The sequence below is a fragment of the Rattus norvegicus genome, chromosome 5 (genome assembly GCF_021556685.1).
Source record: "Rattus norvegicus strain SHRSP/BbbUtx chromosome 5, alternate assembly SHRSP_T2T, whole genome shotgun sequence".
NCBI classification, from domain to species: domain Eukaryota; kingdom Metazoa; phylum Chordata; class Mammalia; order Rodentia; family Muridae; genus Rattus; species Rattus norvegicus.
In genome coordinates this window covers 141,769,783-141,794,220 of record NC_141538.1, presented here as the reverse complement: position 1 = coordinate 141,794,220, position 24,438 = coordinate 141,769,783, and the positions used below count along the sequence as shown (strand labels likewise).

The 24,438-nt window shown below is 42.0% G+C and overlaps 1 protein-coding gene across 21 annotated transcripts in view; it reads left to right on the top strand.

Annotated features, from left to right (window-relative positions):
* The window catches only part of Macf1 (microtubule-actin crosslinking factor 1), a 325,822-nt gene that overhangs the window by 172,650 nt on the left and 128,734 nt on the right, over nucleotides 1-24,438 (top strand). For all 21 annotated transcript variants that reach the window (NM_001135758.3, XM_087549955.1, XM_087549954.1 and 18 more), the window contains 21 exon segments: nucleotides 132-408; nucleotides 1,665-1,793; nucleotides 2,793-2,870; nucleotides 4,170-4,331; nucleotides 6,065-6,169; nucleotides 7,153-7,248; nucleotides 8,297-8,422; nucleotides 10,532-10,684; nucleotides 12,673-12,827; nucleotides 14,307-14,433; nucleotides 15,158-15,341; nucleotides 15,658-15,827; nucleotides 16,095-16,273; nucleotides 17,073-17,211; nucleotides 17,842-18,035; nucleotides 19,243-19,405; nucleotides 20,209-20,292; nucleotides 20,792-20,899; nucleotides 21,120-21,218; nucleotides 21,496-21,648; nucleotides 21,934-22,022. In NM_001135758.3, the coding sequence (NP_001129230.2) occupies nucleotides 132-408; nucleotides 1,665-1,793; nucleotides 2,793-2,870; nucleotides 4,170-4,331; nucleotides 6,065-6,169; nucleotides 7,153-7,248; nucleotides 8,297-8,422; nucleotides 10,532-10,684; nucleotides 12,673-12,827; nucleotides 14,307-14,433; nucleotides 15,158-15,341; nucleotides 15,658-15,827; nucleotides 16,095-16,273; nucleotides 17,073-17,211; nucleotides 17,842-18,035; nucleotides 19,243-19,405; nucleotides 20,209-20,292; nucleotides 20,792-20,899; nucleotides 21,120-21,218; nucleotides 21,496-21,648; nucleotides 21,934-22,022 (2,970 nt within the window).

The window sequence follows — 24,438 nt, the reverse complement described above, 5'->3', positions numbered from 1 at the left end:
TTGCATTCCTCTACTAGTTTTTCAAAACACTTTCCCTGATATGGTCTCATTTTTATTTTTCCCATGTGCTTGTTAAATAGATAATGAATATTTTATTTTAGGCATGTTTTAAGTCTCCTCTTCTACTTCAGGGTCATGCGTCTGCAGGATGAACTGGTCACCCTGCGCTTAGAGTGTACCAATCTATACCGGAAAGGCCATTTCACATCACTTGAATTGGTTCCGCCCTCTACTTTAACCACTACTCATCTGAAAGCAGAACCTCTGAACAAGACGACTCATTCTTCTTCTACCTCCTGGTTTCGAAAACCTATGACCCGGACTGAGCTTGTAGCCATCTCATCCTCTGAAGACGAGGGCAGTCTCCGATTCGTATATGAACTACTCTCTTGGGTAGAAGAGATGCAGGTGGGTGTAGTCCAGAAAGTTGTCTTAAGAGGACCAGGTTGCCTTGTGTTCCAGGATCCTGCTGATCCTGTCTGCATCTAAGATCCCTTCTTCTTAAATGTCACTTTGCCTCTCTACTATTTAGACCAGCAGGCCAATGTAGCCCAGGCTGTCCTTGAACTTATGATCTTCTTGTGCCAGCCTCCTGAATGCTGGGACTACATATGCCGCCACCAGGCCTGGTTACTTTCTCCTTATATTCTAAATGAACAGGGTCAGTATAGATCATCACAATGCCATGCTGTATAGCATCTGTTACTCTCCGCTAACCGTGCCCTAAGTGGTAGCTCGTGGGACACTTGGACATCTATATATCTCAGTTATCTGTTCTGATGTTTCCTTTTTGGAAAAAGAGTTTATTCTTCAGTTTTTGTTGTTTTGGTCATACCTTTTAAGTTTAAGCAATACTGATATATTTATTCCACATGTCCAATGGCACTATTTAATTATAGTCTAGTTTAAAAGCTCAAATTTGACTTTGTTCTGTGTCAGGCTATGTTTGTAAGCCCAGGACTCAGGAGATGACAAGTTCCAGGCCAGTCTGGACTATGTAATAGGACCCCATCTCAAGAAAAGGGGAAAAAAAAGCAGTGTGCGGGGTTAGGGAACAAAGATGGGGGAAGAAATTTTCTATTGGCTGGTTGCTGATTCTGTAAATAAACTAAATATTTTTTAGATGTTCCTCCCCCTTTTTGTCTACTCTATAGATTGTCAAATCTATAATGATTTGTTGCTGTTTTGTTTAAGACAGGAACTCACTATGCAGCCCTGAAACACAGAGATTTGCCTTTTGTCTACTGAGTACTGGGGTTGAAGGCATGGGCCACCATATCCTATAACCCTACAAAGGGAAATGTTTGAACATCCAGCCTGTTAAGACCTTTTCTGATGGAAAAACTCAGGATGTTCTTTCAAATGTCAACATTGCTGAAGTTAATGGAGTTTCTTCTCTTGCTCTTAAGGGTTATCAGAAGCCATGGAACAATAGAAATGTTCAGATGCCCAACCTCACCCCTAGCCATTTGGTTTATTCAAGGTCTCCTGTAGTCCAGGCTGGCCTGGAAATCCTGAGCCTTCTGTCTCTGTGTTCCAAATGCTGAGATTACAAGCCTGGGCCACCACACCTGACTGTCACCCTTAGCCGCCTCCTTCAGGTGTTGACTCTGACAACTTGCCTTTCTTCTCTAAGTCACACACATTTGTGCTTTCCCTTTCAGATGAAACTGGAGCGAGCAGAGTGGGGAAATGACCTGCCCAGCGTGGAGCTGCAGTGGGAAACACAGCAGCACATCCACACCAGTGTGGAAGAGCTGGGCTCACGCGTCAAGGAGGCCAGGCTGTACGAGGTACATAGCACGCAGAATCCACATACGAGAGCTCCGGGGAGGGCAGGCACTGGGAGGTGTGTCGCACTGCTGTTCTGAGAAGAAGCAGCTTTGAAAAACAAGGTGTATAATAAGTACCACTTCACAACAAACTCCCACTTTACACTAAGTGTCTCTATTAACCTTTGAAATAACTTTGTGAGAAAAGTATTTTAACTATAGATGTCTTTCCATGATCTTAGGGGCTGGAAAGATAGATCAATGGTTAAGACTATGTATTGTTCTTATAGATGATCTGAATTCAGTTCCCAGCACCCACATCAAATGACTTACAACTGCCTGTAACTCCAGCTCTAGGACCTGCACTCAAATGCATATACTACACACACACACACACACACACACACACACACACACACACACACACACACACCTTAAAACTAAAAGAAAAACTAAAATAATTAAGAAGTGATATTGAAAGCTGGAGTCAGAATTTAGTAAATAGAAATATCTAAACTTGGGTCTTTTGTCCCCAAAATTCATATTCATTTCCTCTTGCTGTGAAAAGCTTTTGCTGTGAAGCTGTTCACTCAGTCCATCCATCCCTCAGCATGCCATTTTTGTCTTCATTGTTGAGGGATTTGGTTGGTTTGGTTTCTGGGGCTCAGGGCCTGCTAGGCAAATGCTCTAGCAGCACCCATGCTCTTCTGTTTTTCCTGTATCCCTCTTCCCACCCTCCCTTCAAAGCAGCAAGTGAGTAGTTAGGCAGTCATCAGATGCAGGGTTTTCTTAGAAGCCTCTGACTTGCTAGAAACACAGGAACATGAGGAGGGTGGGTTGTTACCCTGCTGAATTGTTGCCCACTCAGTGCTGCCCAGGCTATGAAGTCTGACCTTGTTGTCCAGGCCTGTGTTTCCCAGAGCAGGGAGCCCCCACCTATGGACATCCTGTTTAATGGCTGAAACCATAGTTCACTCACTGTTTCACTAATGACTTTTGATTTCATTCCTTTCGTGTCAGGGAAAGATGTCCCAGAATTTCCATACCAGCTATGTGGAGACTCTTGGAAAGTTGGAGACACAGTATTGTAAGTTGAAGGTGAGTTTTGACTTGTTGACTTACATTGTGCTCATGGAGGATTGGTCCCTCCAAACAACGCTTTCCTAATTCAGAAAGCACATGGTTTAGGTCTGTCTTAGTTTTCTTCTTTTTTTTTTTTTTTTTTTTTTTGGTTCTTTTTTTTTTTTCGGAGCTGGGGACCGAACCCAGGGCCTTGCGCTTCCTAGGTAAGCGCTCTACCACTGAGCTAAGTCCCCAGCCCCTTAGTTTTCTTCTTACTAGATTATAACTACTGTGTAATTATTCAGATGGATTATAATACTTTTTTTGAGGCATTATCTCCCCATGTAGCCCATGCTGCTCTTTAAACTAGTCTTACCCTAGTTTAGCCTTCGAAATGCCAATGCATCATAGATGAATTTCACCACAGCAAGCTTCTAGACTCTTTTTTTTTTTTTGAAAGATTTATTTATTTTATGTATATAAGTACACTGTAGCTGTCTTCAGAGACACCAGAAGAGGGCATCAGATCTCATTACAGATGGTTGTGAGCCACCATGTGGTTGCTGGGATTTGAACTCAGAACCTTTGGAAGAGCAGTCAGTGCTCTTAACCACTGAGCCATCTCTCTCCAGCCCAAGCTTCTAGATTCTTGTTTTGTTTGTTTGTTTTGTTTTGTTTTGTTTTGTTTTGTTTTGTTTTCGGAGCTGAGGACCGAACCCAGGGCCTTGTGCTTGCTAGGCAAGCGCTCTACCACTGAGCTAATTCCCCAACCCCCACAAGCTTCTAGATTCTTAAAGGGTCAGAAACCACTGCTGTGGAAAATTATAAACAAGTAAAACCAATCTTAGCTATCTTCTTCACCAATGGCCATATACATTTTAAGATGCCATAACTAAGAAGTTTGGACTGATGGAGACCATTTCTCTCCGGTTTATTGCTTTTTATTCCCGTCTATTGAGGTTGTCTGTGGTAGGACGAGCCAAGATCATTCTTATGCCCTAACCCTCACAACAGCCTTGTGAGTCACATCATTGTCACAGCCTTGTGAGCATAAAATTGACAGTGACCAAGGAAGTTTTGTATCAAACTGTAAAATTTCAGTCCATGGAGAGGAGCTCAGATATTAAAAGCAGCCTTAGTGGTGGGTGTATGTGGCTTAGTGGTAGAGTATTTCTTAGCATGCCTAAAGCCCTAGGTTTAAATTCTAGTACTTTAACACCAAAAGCACTAGGCTTAGTGCATTTCCTGTGCCATTCCTTCCTGATGCTGCAGTGTTACCGTCTTCTGTAGATGCTAAGGCTGGCAGTCTAATCTTTTAACCCTTGCTTTGTCCAGGAGACTTCTAGCTTCCGAATGAGGCACCTTCAGAGCCTACACAAATTTGTTTCCAAAGCCACAGCTGAACTGATCTGGCTGAATGGGAAGGAGGAAGAAGAGCTAGCATGTGATTGGAGTGACAGTAATCCCAATATCTCAGCCAAGAAAGCCTACTTCTCTGTGAGTCTCACACAGCAAGACTGTCAGATTTAATAGCAGCAGCAGGAGACAGAGAAGCAGTCTGTAAAGACTCTGCTTCTAGAGCAGCTGTTTTCAACCTCTGCATCGAGACCTTTTTGGCAAACCTCTGTCTCCAAAAATATTTACATTCTGATTCATAATAGTAGGGAAATTACAGTTATGGGGTAGCAACAAAAATAGTTTTCTGGTTGTGGTCACCGCAGCTTGGGGAACTGTGTTAAAGGGCTGCAGTGATAGGAAGGGTGAGAACCACTGCTGTAGACTCCCATGATGAGAGACAGAAGCAGGGACTCTGCTCATTGCGTCTGTTCTGGGAGAAATGTGTATGGGAAGCGAGAGCCCTTGAGTGGATTTATTTAGAAAGGTGTTTTCAGTAGATAGAGCTGCAGTCTGCAAGTTGAGACATGTCAGAAATTAATACACCTTTGTTGTTAAGATTACAGGGTATAATGAGTCTAAATTCAAGTTCTTATTTGTCCACTAGCTAGGTCTGTGACCTTGGGCAAGGCACTTAGTAGTCTCTCCCCTTGTAAAAATGGGATAAGAGCCATTTGAAAGGGTTGTATAAAAAGTTGAGTAAGACTTAATAAGCTAATCTAAGCAAAGTGTCTTGTTATACAAGAGATATATTTAAGTAAGTTGTACTTTTAGATTTCTATAATAATTTGAATTCTTACTAACATTTTGGTCTTTAACCCTTAGCATGTAGAATGGTGGGGAATAGCCATTATTAATGGGCAATGCCTTCTACTCACCTCCTCCTTCTCTCCACCCCTCTTCTCTGTCTCTGTCTCTCCCCACTCCTTTTTAAACTTTAAAATACTTATTTTATGTGTATGGGTATTTTGTTTGCATATATTATATGTCTGTGTAACACATATGTGATACAGACAGTTGTAAGCTACCTTGTGGGTGTTGGGTATTGAACCTGGGTTCTCTGGAAGAGCAGCCAGTGCTGTTAACCACTGAGCCTCTCTCCTGCTCTGCCTTCTATTCTGTATAATAAAGAAGTAGATAAGTAAGTGGGAGGACTTTTTGCTACTTTCAGTATTCCCATACACGGGGCTTTAGTGCATTTTATAATCCTTCATGCAAATAGTCTTCTACCAGCACCCGCTTTGGTGCTAGTGGTTTAGTTGCATTAATCTACAGTTACTAAACAATGTGAGCATTGCCTGATTAGAGAAGGAATAGGAACCCTCTGAAGAGAAGAGGAAAGACTAGACGCTGCAAATAGTGAGTGTGGAAACTGTGAGAGCACCAGATGTACAGAGAACGTGCTCTAAAGCATAAAGGAGAAGGCATTAAATCTGACAGCAAGAGTTCATGGAGATTCTGTGTCAAAGGCTGACCTTTTGAGCTGAGAAAATAGAGATACAAAGCCTGCCCATCAGTGGTCTCTCTACCAGGGTGGGGTACTTGTGTGGTGCTGGCTAACGAGTCATTCTAACCATGTTTGCTCTTTCCTGTCCCTCCTGAGTTCTCCCAGTCTACTCAGGGCTAACTCAGGTCCATTGTGCCTTGTGAATCCCTTCCCCTTATTTCATTGTTTTTGTCCTTTTCTGAAATCCCTGGGCATTTGTGGTTTATACATCATATTTTGGCACCAATCCTAATATAGGCTTCTTAAAGTCAGGCAGGGAACACTGTTTTCTTTATTGCCTCTTCTTCCATAATAACATTTATTCTATAAAATTAAATTCAATTTACAGGAGTTGACAATGGAGCTGGAAGGGAAACAAGATGTATTTCGTTCTCTACAAGATACAGCAGAACTGTTGTCACTTGAGAACCACCCTGCTAAGCAAACTGTGGAGGTTTGTGACTTTAAAATGTGTGAAGTTCAAAGGTATTGTGATAAAAATACTGAGATAAGGAGCCTTATTCTTCCAGGGCCTGGAGGAAATGCCACATCATTTGTTTCAGATTGGCTTCCATTCTTTATTTTATTTTATTTTGTTGACTTTTGACTTATTAGGGAAAGGGCTTGTATCATTTTTTAAAAACATCTCTTCATCATTTAAAAATAACTGATTCATCTTCCCTTTTTTAAAAAAAAGATTTATTTATTTTATATAAGTACACTGTAGCTGTCTTTAGACATAGCAGAAGAGGGCATCAGATCTCATTACGGATGGTTGTGAGCCACCATGTGGTTGCTGGGAATTGAACTCAGGACCTCTAGAAGAGCAGTCAGTTATCTTAACTGCTGAGCCATCTCTCCAGCCCCATCTTCTTTTTTAAAAAATATTTTTATTTTTATTTTATGTGTATGAGTGTTTTGCCTCCATGTATGTCTGTGTACCACATGCATTCCTGTTATCCGTGAATGCTTGAAAATGGTGTTGGCTGCCCTGAGAGCTGGGACCCACCAGGTAGGTGCTGGAAACCAAACCGAGGTCCTTTGTAGGAGCACTAATGCACTGAACCACTGAGCCACCTCTAGTCCCACATCCTACTTGTTGGTATAGCGCTATGGCCTAGAGAAGAGAAACAGTAGAATAATGAGGATTGGTTGATTGATTGATTGATGCTATGCTATGTTTTTTTCTGGGTTGGTCATTTAATTATACTTGAATATAGGGGAGGCTTTTTCTGGGTAACCCCTTTTAACAAATCTGCGTTTGATGAAAGGCAAGCATTTTTCTCCTGAGAAGCATCGCCTGGCTGTCAGTCAGCTGTCCTGTGCCTCTCCAATTTCTCCTCTGTCAGTAGCAGACTTGTACTTGGAAAGACCCTCACACATATACGGTAAGCCTGGTAAACTTATGCCCTCTGCACATGTGCTTGGCTCTTACAGGCATATAGTGCTGCCGTCCAGTCCCAGTTGCAGTGGATGAAGCAGCTGTGCCTATGTGTTGAACAACATATAAAAGAGAATGCAGCTTACTTCCAGGTATGGTCTTGGTGGTGCTGGTGCTGGTGGTGCTGGTTCCGGTTGGTGGTGCTGGTGCTGGTGTAGGTGGTGTAGTACATACGTGTGCCAAACATTAGGTTAAAAATCCATATGGTACAACTGGATGCTGCACACTGTAATTCTAGCGCTCAGGAGATAGAGTTAGGAAGATCAGATGTTGAGGTAAGCCTTGGGGTATATGAGATCCTGCCTCAACAAACAAACAAACAAATGAACAAACTAACAGACAACATTCATATTACTTATCTTCTACAGTACATGGACTCTAAAAACCTTAGTTGTTTCAACTGTTTGTATCGGACTCAACTGAGTGGTTTTCCTCTTCTATGGTTCTCTTCATTGTGCTGTCATATACCTGGCTACAGGTAGCCCTAGTTAGGAAGGGGGCTGTTTAGTCCCAAATGGCATTTGTCACATGTTGGCTAGGGGACAGCATGCTTTGAAGAAAACCCTAGGTCTAGGATGTACTATAAGTGACAAGAGTCTCATGTACTGTACTTTTACTGCTTCTGCCACTTGTGTGACATTAGTGAAAGCAAACCACATGGCTGCGCCCAGCTTCCAGAGGATGAGGCCTGGCTGCTCCTCAAGGAGAAGATCTGTAAGATAATTAAGGTTCTCTCTGCCCCCAGCCTACCACAATATCATTTTGCTTCAGGTGAGGATAGAGGAGGAAATAAGTTATTTCTTCTTTACGTTTATCTTTTTGGTCATAGATTAGTGAGGTAAACACTAGTTAATTTAGCTTCTAGGTTATTTCATGAAGTAGGCCTCAGGCCACGTGCTGTCACTAGACGGAGTCAAGAAGGGTAAGACAGGCTAGCTTTCACAGAGGTCCAGAGAGTCTTACTTGAAAGCAGCATCACTTCTGCTTTACTGATGTGGGCTTTTAAGCCCTTTGGTTTGTACTTGTGTGTACAGGAGAGTGTAATTAGCTTTGTGCAGATTGGCACATAAGTTTGCTTCCTGTGGACCTACTGTGTGGAGGCACTGAGCACTGAGCCACTCTTTCCTTGTGTTCCTGTAGTTCTTCAGCGATGCTCGAGACCTGGAGTCATTTCTGAGAAACCTACAAGACTCCATCAAACGAAAATATACCTGCGACCACAACACCAGTCTGTCCCGCCTTGAGGATCTGCTACAGGACTCCATGGTGGGTGTTGCCTTGGTGGGGACTTTTGCTTCTGAGAAACAGAGTAAGCTGTGTCAGCCACTGCTGAAATTCATATCCTTGAAAGCTCTAGGGCAGCGGGCCGCTCTTACGGTGACATGTGGCTCGCAACCAGTTGTCTAGTGAGCTTTGTCATCTCTTTTCCTTCTCTGAAGACGTTGCTAATGGGATTTCTTTGGATTTACTCTGAGGTAAAGTAATTGCTACTTCGGAGCCACTTGCTACCCTGTGCTTGCTGTGCATCACCCCGGTGTTATTGCAGTGGGTGGAGCCAAAGCCCAAGTTGAAGGGGATTGAGTGACATCAGATTTGTTTTTTCCCTTTTTAGACACAGAAAGAGAAATTTAAGCCAGATTTTTCCTTCTTGATTGTTTTCTTTTGGTAATGAGGAGATAGATATGTGAAAACTGATTTTAGTTACTAAGGCCAAAATTAACATCTTACTTATAGGTAATAGAGTGTTTGCCCAGTTTCTAATGTGATATTATACATTAAACAGAACCGGCACGATAGGGCCGAGCTGCATCTCAGGGGGTATGCAGCAGGGGTATTACTTTGCACCTCAGGAGACGCCTCTAAATAGGAGAACCAGAGCAACCCACTTTACTTTCATTTACTTATTAGTTTATTTATTTTGTGGGTGAAACTAGGGCATTTTTGTGGAATTGAGGTTCATACTTAGAGTCTTATGCATGACGTGCAAGCACTGTACCACTGTTAGCATTGGCCTAAGTTTTTTAAAATTTTTTCTCTTTTTTTTCTTCTTTTTCTTCCTTTTTAATAACAATTTCATATATAGTGAACCCATGAGTAGGTTTTCTTTCCGTGCTTCACTTGGGCAAATGGAATGAAGGATAAAATCTGACTTTACAGTTACTGTCTTTAAAATGTCTCTTGGAGGTACTACAGCTGTGAGGGAGGAATGTCATCCTGGACTCTGAGCCCCTCCCTCCCACAGAGTACCGACTGCTCCTAGGCTAACTCCTCTGGAATTGTCATGTCTTCTCTTCTCGAGGAGGGTGGTCACTGCTCTGTTACCTCTTCTCCAGGTCAGGGGCATCGGGTTGGCGGCATCATCGGGACATGGAGTCACACCCGGGTCTGCTCCTCAGCTTGTTCGCCAGGTTCCAGAGCACCTGTCCTGGCCTCTGGTTCTTTTCAGAGCTTTTCCCACGATGAGCACTTGGTCTCTGGAGTAGAGATATTTGGCTTGTGGTTTAGACATCTTTGTGGCAAGGAAACTGAAATAGGTAGACCAGCTCTCCAATACAGAAATGTGGCTGACTCCCTGATTTATTCCATTCCTCTTTCTTAATAAGTTAAAGTTGTATTTCTTCCAATCATGCTCCCGGGGACAGGCACAGGTAGTTCATTTAAGAATTTCTTTTCCTTTACTTGCATATTCTTAATCCTTTAATGGTACTTCTTAACATTATTAACTCTTTCCTCTTATTGCACCCCTGTCCATCCTAAGAAAGTCCTCTTTCTGGGGACTTTCACGCCTCACCATGGGTTAGGACATCCTGGCCAGTAGATAACAAGTTACCATTTACTCTCCAATGGAATGGTAGTATACTGCTACCAATTTTGTTGACACATTTATTAGCTTTTAAGGTAATTGGGTTTACAGAGATTTTTAGAATTTTGACTTTGCATGATACTTCGTTCAACCCAATCAAATATACATGAACTCAGCACGGCGAGATTAATCCTAAACCATTTGTCATGCCACTTCCACCAACAGCATTTGTTCTGAGCTGTACTTGAGGAAGCTCTTAATTAGCTATGTAGCTATGATTGGCAGCTAGACATTTGTTTTATTTATTTCTTGCATGTGGCTTTATTGGTCATCGCTTAGAGTACAGGAAGAAAGCTGCAAAGTTATAGAGTACAAAAGCGTTGGAACCAAAACAGATGGCCTCTCCTCTTTCCTTTATCCTTGTTTGTACCATTGCATAAGACAGCTCCACTCAGCATCCCTACATAACTGAGAAGTAATATTCTCTTAGGGTGTGGAGCACTGCATCTTCATTGTTGGCTTAGGGACTCAGAGTGTACCACTAATGTCTTTTTGGTTTTCTTATTTTATAGGATGAAAAGGAGCAGCTTATACAGTCCAAGAGTTCCGTTGCCAGTCTTGTTGGGAGATCAAAAACCATTGTTCAGCTAAAGCCACGCAATCCAGACCATGTGTTGAAGAGCACTTTATCTGTGAAGGCCATCTGTGACTACCGACAGATTGAGGTGAGAGTCGGGCAGACACCTGGGCTCTAGGGGGAAGGAGACGAGAGGGAAGCCTCCAGTTAGTGTTACACTAATGGGGGAACCAAGCCTGTCAAGTCTGCACTTATGAAGGCAGGGGAGAAAAGCCAGCTGGGCCTGTTTGACACCATGTGCTTGGGAACGGGAGAGTGAGATCTAGAGAGGGAGGAGGAGGAGGAGGAAGAGGAGGAGGAGGAGGAAGAGGAGGAAGAAAATGAGGAAGAAGAGGAGGAAGATGAGGAGGAGGAGGAGGAGGAAAAGGAGGAGGAAGAAGAGGAGGAAGTGGTGGTGGTGGTGGTGGTAGTAGTAGTAGTAGTAGTAGTAGTAGTAGTAGTAGTAGTAGTAGTATTGGTGTTTGAAAATGGGAATTTAAATATAAAAATGTCTCTTTAATCATTAAAAAAACAAGACAAAATAAACAAAATACCCCCAAATCTTCCCTACCTTTTTGATTGGCATTATCATTCATTCTTTGCCTAAGTGTTGATGGAGTAGGACTTTGTTATCCTTGGAGACACACATAACATGCACTGAGTAAAACGTTATTGTCTAGGAGTCTGAGTGAAATGAGTATGTTGCTATAGACCTATAATCCCAGCACTAGGGAGGCTGAGGCATAAGATCACTCCAAGTTCAGGCCTGCCTAGACTACATAGTGTAAAAACTCAATGAATTAGGAGTTGTCTCCAGTTTCTGTTTATTATTTGTCTCTTAAGGCAAAGGACTGATAATTCAAAATGATCAAGCATTTTCAGGAGCCTGGTAGGAAGAGCATGGGGGCAACTCTACTCTATGGTGCTGGCACAGAGACTGTTCTTGATGTCTTAGGATCTCCTTGGAACTCCCATGTTAGTCACTCTACATGCAACAGGGACTTGATCAATACCCCTTTCCTTGACTTATTTGATGGGGCATGAATTTATAAATTTCAGGGTTCCTAAGGTACCACTAAGTGGTAGTGAACCAGTCCTCCCTCCCACTCCCTTGCCCCTTTTCTTTTTCTTTCTTAAAGAATGAAACAAGGGACAGTGAACAAAATACTGCCTTGATAATACAACTTTCATGAATGTGTATATGTTTATATGACAGGATATGTGTGCATGCAGAGGACAGAGGTTCTTTTATCACGCTACACTTCATTTACTGAGGTAGTGATTCTTGGTAGTTGGAGCTTCCTGACTGAGCTAGTCTAGCTAGGCAGCTTGCCCTGGAGTCTTTTCCTCTGCCTCCCAATTACTGGGCTAACAGTGGTCTGCCTTGTGCTCTTGGCTCTCCTGTGACACTAAGAATCTGAACTCTGGTTCTCATACTTGCACAGCAAACGCTTCAAGCACTGAGCCTAAGGAAAACATTTATTTATTATGTGCTTAGGTGTAGGCTTGTATAAATGTAAGAGACACATGAATGCCCTGTGAGCATGTGCTCCTGTGTGAGTATAAGTTAGAAGGGAACCTTTGGGAGTTGATTTACTTTCCACCACGTAAGTATCAGGCCAAGGACCTTTACCCACTGATTGTCTTAGTTTTGTTTTTACTGCTGTGAACAGACACCATGACCAAGGCAACTCTTATAAAGACAACAATTACTTGGGGCTGGCTCAGAGGTTCAGTCCATTATCATCAAGGCAAGAGCATGGCGGAGTCCAAGCAGGCAAGGTTCAGGAAGAGCTGGGAGTTTTTCATGTTCATCTGAAGGCTGCTAGGAGAAGACTGGCTTTCAGGCAGCTAGGATGAGGGTCTTAAAGCCCACACCCACAGTGACAGGCCACACCTACTCCAACAAGGCCACACCTACTCCAACAGGGCCACACCTCCTAATAGTGCCACTCCCTGGACTAAGCATAGTCAGACCTTCACAATGAAAGAAGAATTTTTTTCTTAGTTATGCTGTGGCCTTAGGATCAGACACCAGGTAACAGTGGTTGTTGGTTTCTTTCTCTGTAGTGATCATTTGTGACTTTATCTTTCCAGATCACTATTTGCAAAAATGATGAATGTGTGCTGGAAGATAATTCTCAGCGGACCAAATGGAAGGTGATCAGTCCTACAGGGAACGAGGCCATGGTGCCGTCAGTCTGCCTGCTCATTCCCCCACCAAATACGGAGGCCATTGACGTGGCCAGCAGGTAACTGTGGCAACGTGCTATTTGGTACAGACGTCCCATTAGGTGTTTCAAGTGTCCCACTGCCAGCCAGGCAGATCTCTAATAAGTCGTCTCTTCAGGTGAAATAATCCAGTGTAAAAGTATGTTTTATTCTCCTGTAGTAATTGTCTTCAAGGCTTATAGTCTCCGTCTGTTAACTTAGGCTTAGTCCTGGAAGCTTCTAGCTTCCATGTAATCTAGGTCTAGAATGATTTCAGCTTCTGAGACTTACTGCTGAATAAGCTCACCCATTTAGTTCTTTCTGAATTCTGGCTGGCTGATTCAACTTACCTGTTCTGGTTCAAGCTCCTCTCCAAGCTAATTTAATCTGGCTTCTCTCAGTTTTCCTGAATTGCTCTGCTTGGTCTCATACTAACTTTGGTAATTCGTGTTAATCTTCTCATTCTCTGACTTGTTCTGTCTTCACCTGTGTCTAGCCGTCTTTGTAAGATTTTTCCAGTAAAACTTCCTTCCTCTTTTTTACTTTTCTTCACTGACTGCCTTTGTAAGTAGTTCAGAGTTAGTAGCTTGGGTTAGTTAAGTAGCCCAGGGTTAATAGCAAGGTTAGCAGTTACTGCTCTTTTAAGTAGCTTGCGCGTAGCCTTTTCTGTCACATCTTTCTCTGATTTGTCACTTTGTCAGCCACTCAATTAGACAGCTCTTTCAAACAGAGTGCTTCCTCTACAACCTAAATTTGCCTTTATTGTTTGGGATTAAATGTGTACAGTAAGGGTATGTCTGTATTCCAGCTAGAGGGATGAAAGTGTATGCAACAACTATTGACAGAGTCCCCCCCCCATACCCCTCCCCCATTAATAACTCAGTCTCAAGGTTCACACTCTGATCAAAAATCCTGCAATAATTCAGTAATGACTCTAGACCCATTCTTGGTGTCTAGTAGAGTCTCAGTAAGTGGTTGTTGAATTACAAGACTGAAGGAACGGGTGAGGACGGGTGGGTTAGTAATTGTTTCCTTAGAGTAATAGTTTCCATTTGGATTTGCTTATTTTTCTATCTGCCTATTAAAGACGTATTTCTAAGTCCGTCCTTCCTTCCTTCCTTCCTTTCTTTCTGTCTGTCTGTCTTTCTTCAAAAGGCTCTTCAATATTGCCAACACCACAGATAACTTCTCTGGGAACCCTTTCTTGGCCCATTTTGCTCTCCTCTCCCCATGTGTATCTATTCTGTGGGCCTGACTCTAGCTTGATTCTAGCATTCATTTCACCTTCTTCTTAGGGTTCTCTTTATGTCTCCTTGGAGTTGTAATCATCTTATTCAGGTAACTTTTATTCTACTGGAAGTATGTTTTGACATATAATTCCACAGACAATCCAAATAAAATATCACAATAAACTGCAAACTTATCTGTGTGGTCAGAATTAGCTCTCTTTTTGTTCTTAGCACACAGCTGTCCTTTGCGGTCACGTCTCTGACGTGGTTCCATTATTTCTGTTTTTCTAGGGTGGAACAGTCTTACCAGAAGGTGATGGCCCTTTGGCACCAGCTACACATTAACACCAAAAGCCTTATCTCCTGGAACTACTTGCGGAAGGATATTGATGCCGTACAGACCTGGAACTTAGAAAAGGTAATTGGAAAGCTGTTACCTTTGGCTGATACCTGGTTGGTAAATTTTGTCAGTAGTAGTATTTTCATTTCTGAAACTCTTCCCCGAGACCAATGAGGTACAGTTGAATCCAGGATGCTATTTCAGGATTAGGGAACCTTAGCAACTAGCAGTTTGAGAGGTAAAGAAATGGCAGATGAAAGAAAGAGAGTGTACTTCTCACTGTGTGGAGAAGGTGCCACCCATGTGTAAGAGTACGCAGAACATTGAGTGGGTGACATCTAGTTTACTTTTATTAACTTACATCCAGGCTGGAACTAATGCATACCTCTATGATCCTAGCCCCTGGAGTTGAGACTGGAGGATTATGAGTTCAAGCCAACATAAATTATCTAGTAAGACTGTGAATATGGGAAGTACAAGGGACATTGTGCAGTGGAGTTTGAGGGATAGGATGGGGTGGGGTTGCTACTAATGTTCAGATTGGAATGTTGATTATATAGATGAATTTGGTTATTGAGAATCAACATGTTTACAGTAATCATTTGAGACAAGGTCTCACTCTGTGACCCTGACTGGCCTGCACTTCACTCTGTCTGCTTTTGTCGGGTGGTGGGATTAAAGATGTGTGCCATTATGCCCAGCTGATTTATGCATTTTTGTATATATGTTTATAGAATCCACAGAATCAATAAAAAAGGAGAGAGAAATTCTGTTCTATTGAAATTTATTCTGTTCTCTTTAGCTTCGTTCCTCAGCCCCAGGAGAGTGCCATCAGGTTATGAAGAACCTCCAGGCACACTATGAAGACTTTCTCCAGGACAGTCATGACTCTGCTCTCTTTTCTGTGGCCGATCGCTTGCGAATAGAGGAGGAGGTGGAAGCTTGTAAAACCCACTTCCAGCAGCTGATGGAATCAATGGAGAATGGTGTGTACAAGAGGCAGAGGGAGGGAGAGTGGTAGAAGGAAAGCCCTGAAGGGCAGCAGTCTTACAGAGATGAATTCGCCAAGTCATACTGTGGAATCCAATACTTTGGTTATTAATGATAATCAGCCTGTCACATTTCTTCAGAACCATAATGCTAATTAATGTGTAATGCAGGAACTCGAAGGTCAGGCAGGGTATTTCCAAAGTAAGGCCTGGCTTTCATCAATGAGATTTTTGATCTGCTGGGTCCAGTGGTGCCCTTTCAGTTCTGTTATCTTTAGGTAGAGCTTAGAGATCTGTGCTTGTGTGTTCACAGAGGACAAAGAAGAGACTTTGGCAAAGGTATACATCTCAGAGCTGAAGAATATCCGACTTCGCCTGGAGGAATGTGAGCAGAGGCTGCTCAAACAAATTCAGTCTTCAGCCAGCTCTAAGACTGACAGAGATGCCAGGCAGGACGTCGCATTGAGGATTGCAGAGCAGGAGGTGAGCTGCAGGAGGAAGAGTAGCTCCTTTCCGAGTGAGTTAGGAAATAAACGGGTGGCTTCTAAAAGGGAGGCAGTAGGCTTAAGACGGTCCTACTCAGGAGTTCACCCCACCCTGCTACCTGTGAAAGTGCCATTTACTGTAGGAAAGTAGGACTTAAGTTTCAAATATATAAGTGAATTGATTCCTTTCCTATTGGAAATAAGGACTACTTTTTAACATTGTTCATTTGTATCTCCATGTTTGCTGTGCGTTTGTTCCTGATAGCACGTGCAGGAGGATTTGAAGCATTTGAGATCTGACCTGGATGCTGTTTCTGTGAAATGCACCACCTTTCTCCAGCAGTCTCCATCAGGCTCGAGTGCCACAACTCTGCGCTCCGAGCTGAACCTAATGGTCGAGAAGATGGACCATGTCTATGGTCTGTCTATTGTCTGTCTGAATAAGTGAGTACCATGTCCATGATCTCTCCACTATCAGTCTGAGGAAGCCGAAGTCTTAGATCAAAGGCAGCCATTTTCTATTGAGGTCCTTCAATGAATGATGCAGACAGACTGCAGATCTTGTAGAGTAGGTATCTATGCTGAGAAATTTTGTTTTAGTTCCTAAGAAACATGAAATAAATTTTTTTGGACTACAGTAACAAAGGTCAGTGTTATGGGTGATGAGTAAATTTGAATTATTAGGTCTGTTTCTTACCTCATTTTTATTTGTTTGGACACTTCTGGAAATAACACTTAAAGATAGTAAGGAAAACAGAAAGAGACAAGGAATTAAAACTATATCACACATCAGTGTTTGAAACTCTTTCCCCATCCATCCTTCTCTACCTGTCACTTTGAGCAATGGCAGATCTTAGAGCCTTTGGTTTCAAGTAGACTTTTGGCCTCGTGGCTTTTTGCCACACTGCAGATGGTGTATCCCAGTGCCACTTAGAATTTCACCCTGAACTAGCTTAAACCGATAGTGTGCATGGTCAGGCTTTCTCATTCTTACAAAAGCTTGTCACCATTTAATGTGGTAAAATTGATTTGGGCAATTGTAGTTTGTGAGCTTACATAATCAACATTTAAAACTCCAGCACTAAGCTGGACATGCTATGGTAGGGAGAGATAGGTGGATCACTGAGTTCAAAGCCAGCCTGGTCCACTCAGTGAGCGCCAGGATAGCCAGGGCTACATAGAGAAATCCTGTCTCAGTGAAAGAAGTAAGGTGCTGATGAAGGAGTTGATTTTATCCCCTCAGGTTAAAGACAATTGATGTTATAGTACGCAGCATACAGGATGCTGAACTGTTGGTCAAAGGTTATGAGATCAAGCTGAGTCAAGAAGAAGCGGTGCCAGCAGACCTCTCAGCTCTGGAGTCCCATCGAACCACATTACAGGTTGGTTCTCTAGTTTCTCAAGAAGTTGATTCACCATTCATTGCCTTGGATTAGCAGAGGATTCAGGGTGGGATGACTTGACACCGATTCATGTTTGCACTTGAATTAGGCACAGTATTTTAATGCATTTTAATAATATATAGTAAAAGGGGAAGAGAAAAGGTTAAAAGGGAAGAGGCAGAAAGCCTTTTCTCCTGTCCAGTTGTGGCTTAATTAAACATAGCCAACATTTATATCAAAGAAACCTTGTAAAGCTGTGACTTCTTTGGACTGCTGTCAGAAGTGACTAGGGGAGGGATTTTTGTCTCTTGATAGATGAGAGAGCCAAGACCTAGCTACATATGCTTGGTCTCATAGCTTAGATGTAGTAAAGTCAGGTTTCAAACATGAAATGTATCTGCATGCACATTTTTCCCATATGATATCCCGTTCTCTCACTTGACATTCCTGCCCCTGCCTTCCCAGTGTGCATCAGGAAAGATTGAGCCTAGCCTCAGCAGAGTCCTTTCCTGGGCCTGGTTTCTGGGCCATAGGTGACAGTGGCGGCTCCACTGCAGATACTGTCCTTTTGCTTGCCTTAGTCTTCTTTTAGTAAGGAAAACGTTTGACCTGTTTCTTGTGTTTTTCTAGCACTGGCTTAGTGATGTGAAAGACAAGAATTCAGTATTCTCAGTCCTGGATGAGGAAATCTCTAAGGCCAAGGCAGTGGCAGAACAGCTCCATCACCGAGCAGCAGAGCCGAACTTGGATTTGGAGCGTTATCAGGAGAAAGGCTCGCAGCTTCAGGAGCGATGGCACCGTGTCATTGCCCAGCTGGAGACCCGGTAAGGGGTTCAAGCTTAAACAGAATCAGCTACCAACTATTTTAGTATTCATGTTTAAGAGTAGAAATTCATATAGAGGTATGTAATTTTAAAACAGCATGGATTCTGAACATGATAAGCTCCAGAAAAAATTGGAATCAATTGTAAGGCAGACCTAAAGCCTAGCACTTATGTTCCACCATTAGGCTACAACCCTAGCCCAAAGCTCATTTTTTGAGAGCTTTATTTGGAAGGAAACACAGCTTTGGAAGGGACACACATGAAGATGAAGCAGTAAGGGAGGAGAGAGAGAGATCCATTTAGCAACTAGAACAGTTAAATCAGCCCTGACAATCAATAGGGTGATAAGTACTTCTGCCAGGTCACCCTATATCCCAGGCTTGCTTTCACAGCAGGAATACTGTTAGCAGAGCCAGTCTTTATCTAGTTAAGCCATTTATGACAATGACACACACACACACACCAGCGCTTGAGATTAAATTAGGTTCTTGTATCTGCTAGACACACATTCTACCATTTAGCCACATGTCTAGTGCTGTGTGCTCCTTTTAAAATGGACTTGAATGGTTATATGATGGCCCTTTCCTGAGGAGAGAACCTAGGTTTTAGTTCTTGCTTTATTAGGCTTGAATCTAATTTGATCCATTTTCAGAATGAGGCTTTATAGAATTTATGGCATTGGTCACAGTTGCTGATGTTAGTGGGTTCACTTCACTTCTGTCATTTGATGCCTTGCTTCTGATGTAATTTGCTCTTTCTTAGGCTAAGAAGGGAAGGAAAATGTACAGGGACAGGAGCTCAACAACTCATATAAGTCTGTATTGTCTTTACTTAAATTACTACGACCCTGAAGTTAGTGAGATTGACAGACATCTGAAGATAGCAACCTCTATCTTTCTTCCCTTTCTGCTACAAGAAATTACAGTGCTTTATAAATCATAGTCCTGGTAACCTGACAGATACTCTGTAAAATAAAGATATAGATGAAAAATTTGATGGGAATTATCTTGAGATTCTTGGCTTGGGTTTTTCAGAGCTCTTAGGACTCGTTTTACTCGCTTTTAGGACCCTGGGATGTTCATAGACATTACTCAGCCTTGCGTCACTCATCCCCAAGAGAAACGGTGGCCTCCAGGAGGCCTGAGCGACTGCACTCTCTTTATGTTAACATTAGGATGTTTGACAGTGCTTCCCTTTGACCCTCCAGGCAGTCGGAGGTAGAAAGTATCCAGGAAGTTCTGAGAGATTACCGAGCCTGCCATGGGACTCTCATCAAGTGGATTGAGGAAACCACTGCCCAGCAGGAAATGATGAAGCCGGGCCAGGCAGAGGATAGCAGAGTGCTGTCTGAGCAGCTTAGTCAGCAGACGGTGAGTGTGGCTGCAAGACAAGGGAGGAGAAGTTAACTCATCTTAAAGATGACAGTGCTGTAGTAATTCAGCCTCCTCCCAATGGTGAGACATCTAAGGCCCCTCTGTTGTTTATGGTTTTTGGAAAAGATACCGATTTTATACTTAGACCAGAGAGAGACCCATTAGGTCCTCCAATCCTGAGTTTCTATGGCCATATATATATGGAAACTATTAAACATCTCCATTTTGTTTCTTGATATTATATTTTATTACACTAGGAGTGGACTGTAGGGGTTTGGAGAACTGTGAATGGAAGAAGATTATTTAAAGCATTTTTGGTCGATGTTTTCTTTTACTTTGTTTAATACCATGTTATTAAGTATCTGAGGTCTGAGTTTAATTGTCTTGACTACAGTCCTGGCTTATGTATTACTTACTAGCTAGAAAACATTGAAAAATTAACTGCCTTTCAGTATTCTACTTCCTTATCCTTAAAATAGACACAGTTTATTATTCCTTTAAACTGCCTCATGAAATTACTGCTACAATTACATGAAGCTCTACATGTAAAGTATTAAAGGAATATCAGTTCTCAAAGCATAGCTCTAACACCAGCAGCATCAGCATCACCCTAACCATGTTAGAAATCCAGGTTCCTGGGCCCAATTCAGAACCTGCAGGACTAGCCCTTCTGTCTGTGTCTTAACTGGTCTTTCTGACTGATGTTCCTGAGGTTTGAGATTCACTGCTGTAGAATATAGTAAGTTCTCGCTGCTTAGTGATGATAATCAATGGTAATGTTGGGATACTTCGGTTTCTAGGAACTGTTTGCTGAGATTGAGAGAAATCAGACAAAACTGGACCAATGTCAAAAACTTTCCCAGCAGTACTCCACTACTGTAAAGGTAATTGTACCATATCCCGGAAGGAATAAATGATCTTCAGGTTAGGACTGATACATTATCAGCCTAAGTTCTTTTCTGGATAGATTATACAGTGCTCTCCTAGAGGTTGTCTCTGGCTTCAGTTTTTACTGTCACATAAGACTGAACACGGTGGTGCACACCTAATGCCAGCATTTGGAAGGGTTAGGCAGGAGGATCAGATGTTCAAGGCCTTCCCCACTTCCCCCACTGGGAGTTTGAGACCACCCTAGGCTACATGAGACCCTAGCCACTAAATAAGTAAATAAGAACTTGAATTTTCAGAGTAAGTAAAACTATATTATAAATAGCTATATTCATTTGTAGAGACGACACCAGTATTTCTTGCAGGCAGAATGGCCCAATGTTTGTGAACAAACACTAAATGTAGTCCAGCAAGAAAATACTATGTTTTCGTTATGTGCTGTGTTGTTAGCTAAGAAGTCTTAAGTAAAAGTAGTCAAATTTCTCCTGTTCTTAGGACTATGAGTTGCAGCTTATGACGTACAAGGCCTTCGTGGAGTCACAGCAGAAATCTCCGGGCAAGCGCCGTCGCATGATTTCCTCTTCAGATGCCATCACACAGGAGGTGAGTGGATGGCAGCAAACCCATGTCTCCTGAGGGAAAGTGGGTTGGGAGGAGAGGAGGGGCTGTGATCAGGATGTGAAGTGAATAAATAAATACATTAATGGAGAAAAAAACTGAAAAGCTCTCATTTGTCCCTTCTTTGTGTTGTCTTCCTTATTCAACTGTTGAATTTTACTTTTCTGGATAATAACATATCAAAATTATTCTTTTGAACTTATAGTTCATGGACTTGAGGACTCGATACACAGCTTTGGTGACATTAACGACTCAGCATGTAAAATATATCAGTGATGCTCTCCGGCGGTTGGAAGAAGAAGAGGTGAGAATAATTGGGTGCCCATCCTTGTTAAAGGAATGATTAAAAACGCTGTGCCTCACCGGGCACATGGAAATTAGATAGCAATATATGTCTTTTCCCATTCTATCAGTCGTACTCCATGTAGTCTCTCTGTTCACTCATGGTTCTAAAAATTATTAAACTAGCAAGATTCTGTATATAATGAACAATGTATTTCCTGTCTGACTTTGGAAACATATCACCAGGCCAGCCTAGTGAGACCCTGATCACAGCACTGACTTTCTATTTCCTGTTACAGAAAGTGGTAGAAGAGGAAAAACAAGAACATGTGGAGAAGGTTAAAGACCTTTTGGGTTGGGTGTCTACTCTGGCGAGAAATACACAAGGAACAACTACCTCATCTCGCACTAGTGCATCCACAGACATTGAGAAGGCCATTTTGGAACAGCAGGTGAGTAGAAAGCCCATCGCTCTCTGCACAGGGGGAGTCCTGCATGGAACAGGTCCCATGGCTGCTCCAAAGACAATCCTTACTTTAGAAAAGACTGGCTCCAAGACTATAACACCTTCAGCTGCCTGGGTGTTCATTTACCTTTTTAAACATCTGTCTCCCATTTATAATTGTATAGATTGATTTTCTCCTTGGTTTGTGAAAACATATTTGAAATCATGTTTGACTCTCAAGTCTTGAGTTTGAAAAAAAAAAACAAAACAGCTACTTTATTTCTACTACTAGGTTCTGGCAGAAGAGCTGACAACCAAGAAAGAACAAGTTTCTGAGGCCATTAAAACGTCACAAATCTTCTTAGCCAAGCATGGTCATAAGTGAGTCTGACCTTTTCAACTAACTGAATCGTTTTTATTCTTTTATTTATTTATTTATTTATTTATTTATTTATTTATTTATTTATTAACAATCCAGACTTTATTCCCCTCCTGGTTCACCCTCCAACTGTTCCATATCCCATACCTCCTTCCCCCACCCCCAGCCCACCCCCCACCAGCCCTGTCTCCAAGAAGATGTCTCCCATCCCCACCCCTGCAGACCCCCGACTTCCTGGGCCCCAAGTCTCTTGAGGGTTAGGCGCATCTGCTCTGACTGAGTCCAGACCTGGGAGAGGCCCCCAGCACATATACTACTGACTGAATCTTAAAAGTGACGATGAGAAGCTGCACTGGAGAATTCCTGCACAAGAGCTTTGCGTTTTGTACTGAGGAGTTTTGTTTTGTTTGTCTTGTTTTATTTTATTTTGTTTTTTAACCTCAACTACGAGGAGGAATCTTAAATATGATTGACATGGGGGTATTATAGAGGATGAAAGGCAGGCATCATATAATGAATGCAAGAGGTGTAGTAGATTACAGAGATGGCAGAGATTCAGGAGGTATTAAGGGGCTGGCAAGATGACTCAGCACATAAAGTTGCTTGCTACCAAGCCCAACAAACTTAATTCAATTCCCAGGATCCACAGGGTAGGAATAGAGAATTAACTCCCCAGATTTTCCTCTGACCTCCATATGCATGTGCCCATGCAAATACACATACAATAAATAAATGTATAAATTTTTAAAAAGTTATTAAATGTGGTGAATCTATGTGTTTGGTCACATGGAAAATCATTAGAAAAATTGTTATACTAGTGGTTCATGCCTTTAATCCCAGAATAGGCAGGTAGATCTCTGAATTCCACACCAGTTTGATCTACATAGTGAAGGGTAGGCCAGACACTGTCTCTAAACAAAACAAACAAAAAACCCTTCTAGGCTTTTAGATAGACTATTGACTATGATGATCCCACTCACACATACGAAACACAGAACAAGGAGCGAGTTGCAGAACAATGTAGCTTAGACATTGTTGAATATGAGAGCCTGTAGAACGTCAGAGTGGAAATACCTAGTGTGTTGTAAGATTCCTCGATTACTTTATTTATGCCTTAGGTAGACTCACCAAAGGTTCCCAGTGGGCAGATATGTAGGAAGTTTGGAAATAATGATAAAAGTCTAAAGGGACAAAGGTTTAAGTTACTAATGTAGTAGAAATCATAAGGGTAAATTAATCTAAAAGGACTTTCAGATGTCCTCTGTAAAGGAAATTTAAGAGAAGGAATACGAAAATGTTGGTGGATAATACCTCAGCACCCATGAAAGTTCAAAAGAGGAGGGGGGCTCAAAAGTCAAGAAAGATCGATGAATATCTAATATATTTGGCTGTTGGAACTTTTTGGTTGTATTGATAAAAGGTTGTAGGGTGAAATCAGAGTCAAAATGATGAATAGTAAGTAAATGAGAGGTAAGGAGGCCAAGGAACTGAAATTCAACTCCTTTCCTAAAGTGTGAGTATAGGAAAGGAAGGCATTGATACAAGTAATGAGAAACAGAATGTACTCTCAAAACCTTTTTCTTAGAAGGGGGAAGATGCCTGTGTTCATAGAGTGTCTTAAGCACAGCGAAGAGCCAATAATAGGTAGGAGGGGCGTGAGTAGTCAAGACAGCTTTCCCATGCAGTATAAGGATATAGCCTCAGGTGTGTCAAGAGTTAGGTCCAAGAGTAAGAGAAGTAATAGCCAGTGGTCTATTTGTATCTTACTTTTAAGTAGCTGGTTTACTGACGATTAGTGTAGTGCTCAGGCAAAATGATGAAGGGATTAACTGAGGACTCCCACTTGGATTTTCTGAGGACCTGTTAAAATTTACAAACCTGTAGGATTTCTCTATGTCTATGGGATTTTCCCTCCCTTACAGGATGTATTTGGCATCATGTGGGATCTTAGAGATCTGGTTTTTAGTCTAATTAATGAGTGGTCAGGCAAGAATAATATTAAGGACCTGATTAAGAAAATCCACTGTAGGGTTTAGATGCCAAAGATAAATTGAAGATAGAGAAAACAATAGGCTCAGAGCAATTAGAAGAGCCAAAGAAGGCTTGGAGGAATCTCAGTTTGTAGGTAACATAAACAAACAAACAAACAAACATAGTTCATTCTCAGCATATGGGGAAGCCAACCAACTTTTAGGTTTCACCAGATTCAAGATGTGAACCTCTAGGAAGACAGGAAATGAATGTCTATGGTGACAACACATGGTGATATTGACATTAGGTGACAATATCTTGTTTCCTACCTAAAGCAAACCTGATTGAATCGTAAAACTTAGAGTTTAGTAAGCATTGTATGGTGGTAATCCATCATAGGAAGCTAACCCAGAAGGGTTACCAGTTTAAGCTCACCTAGCCTGGGCT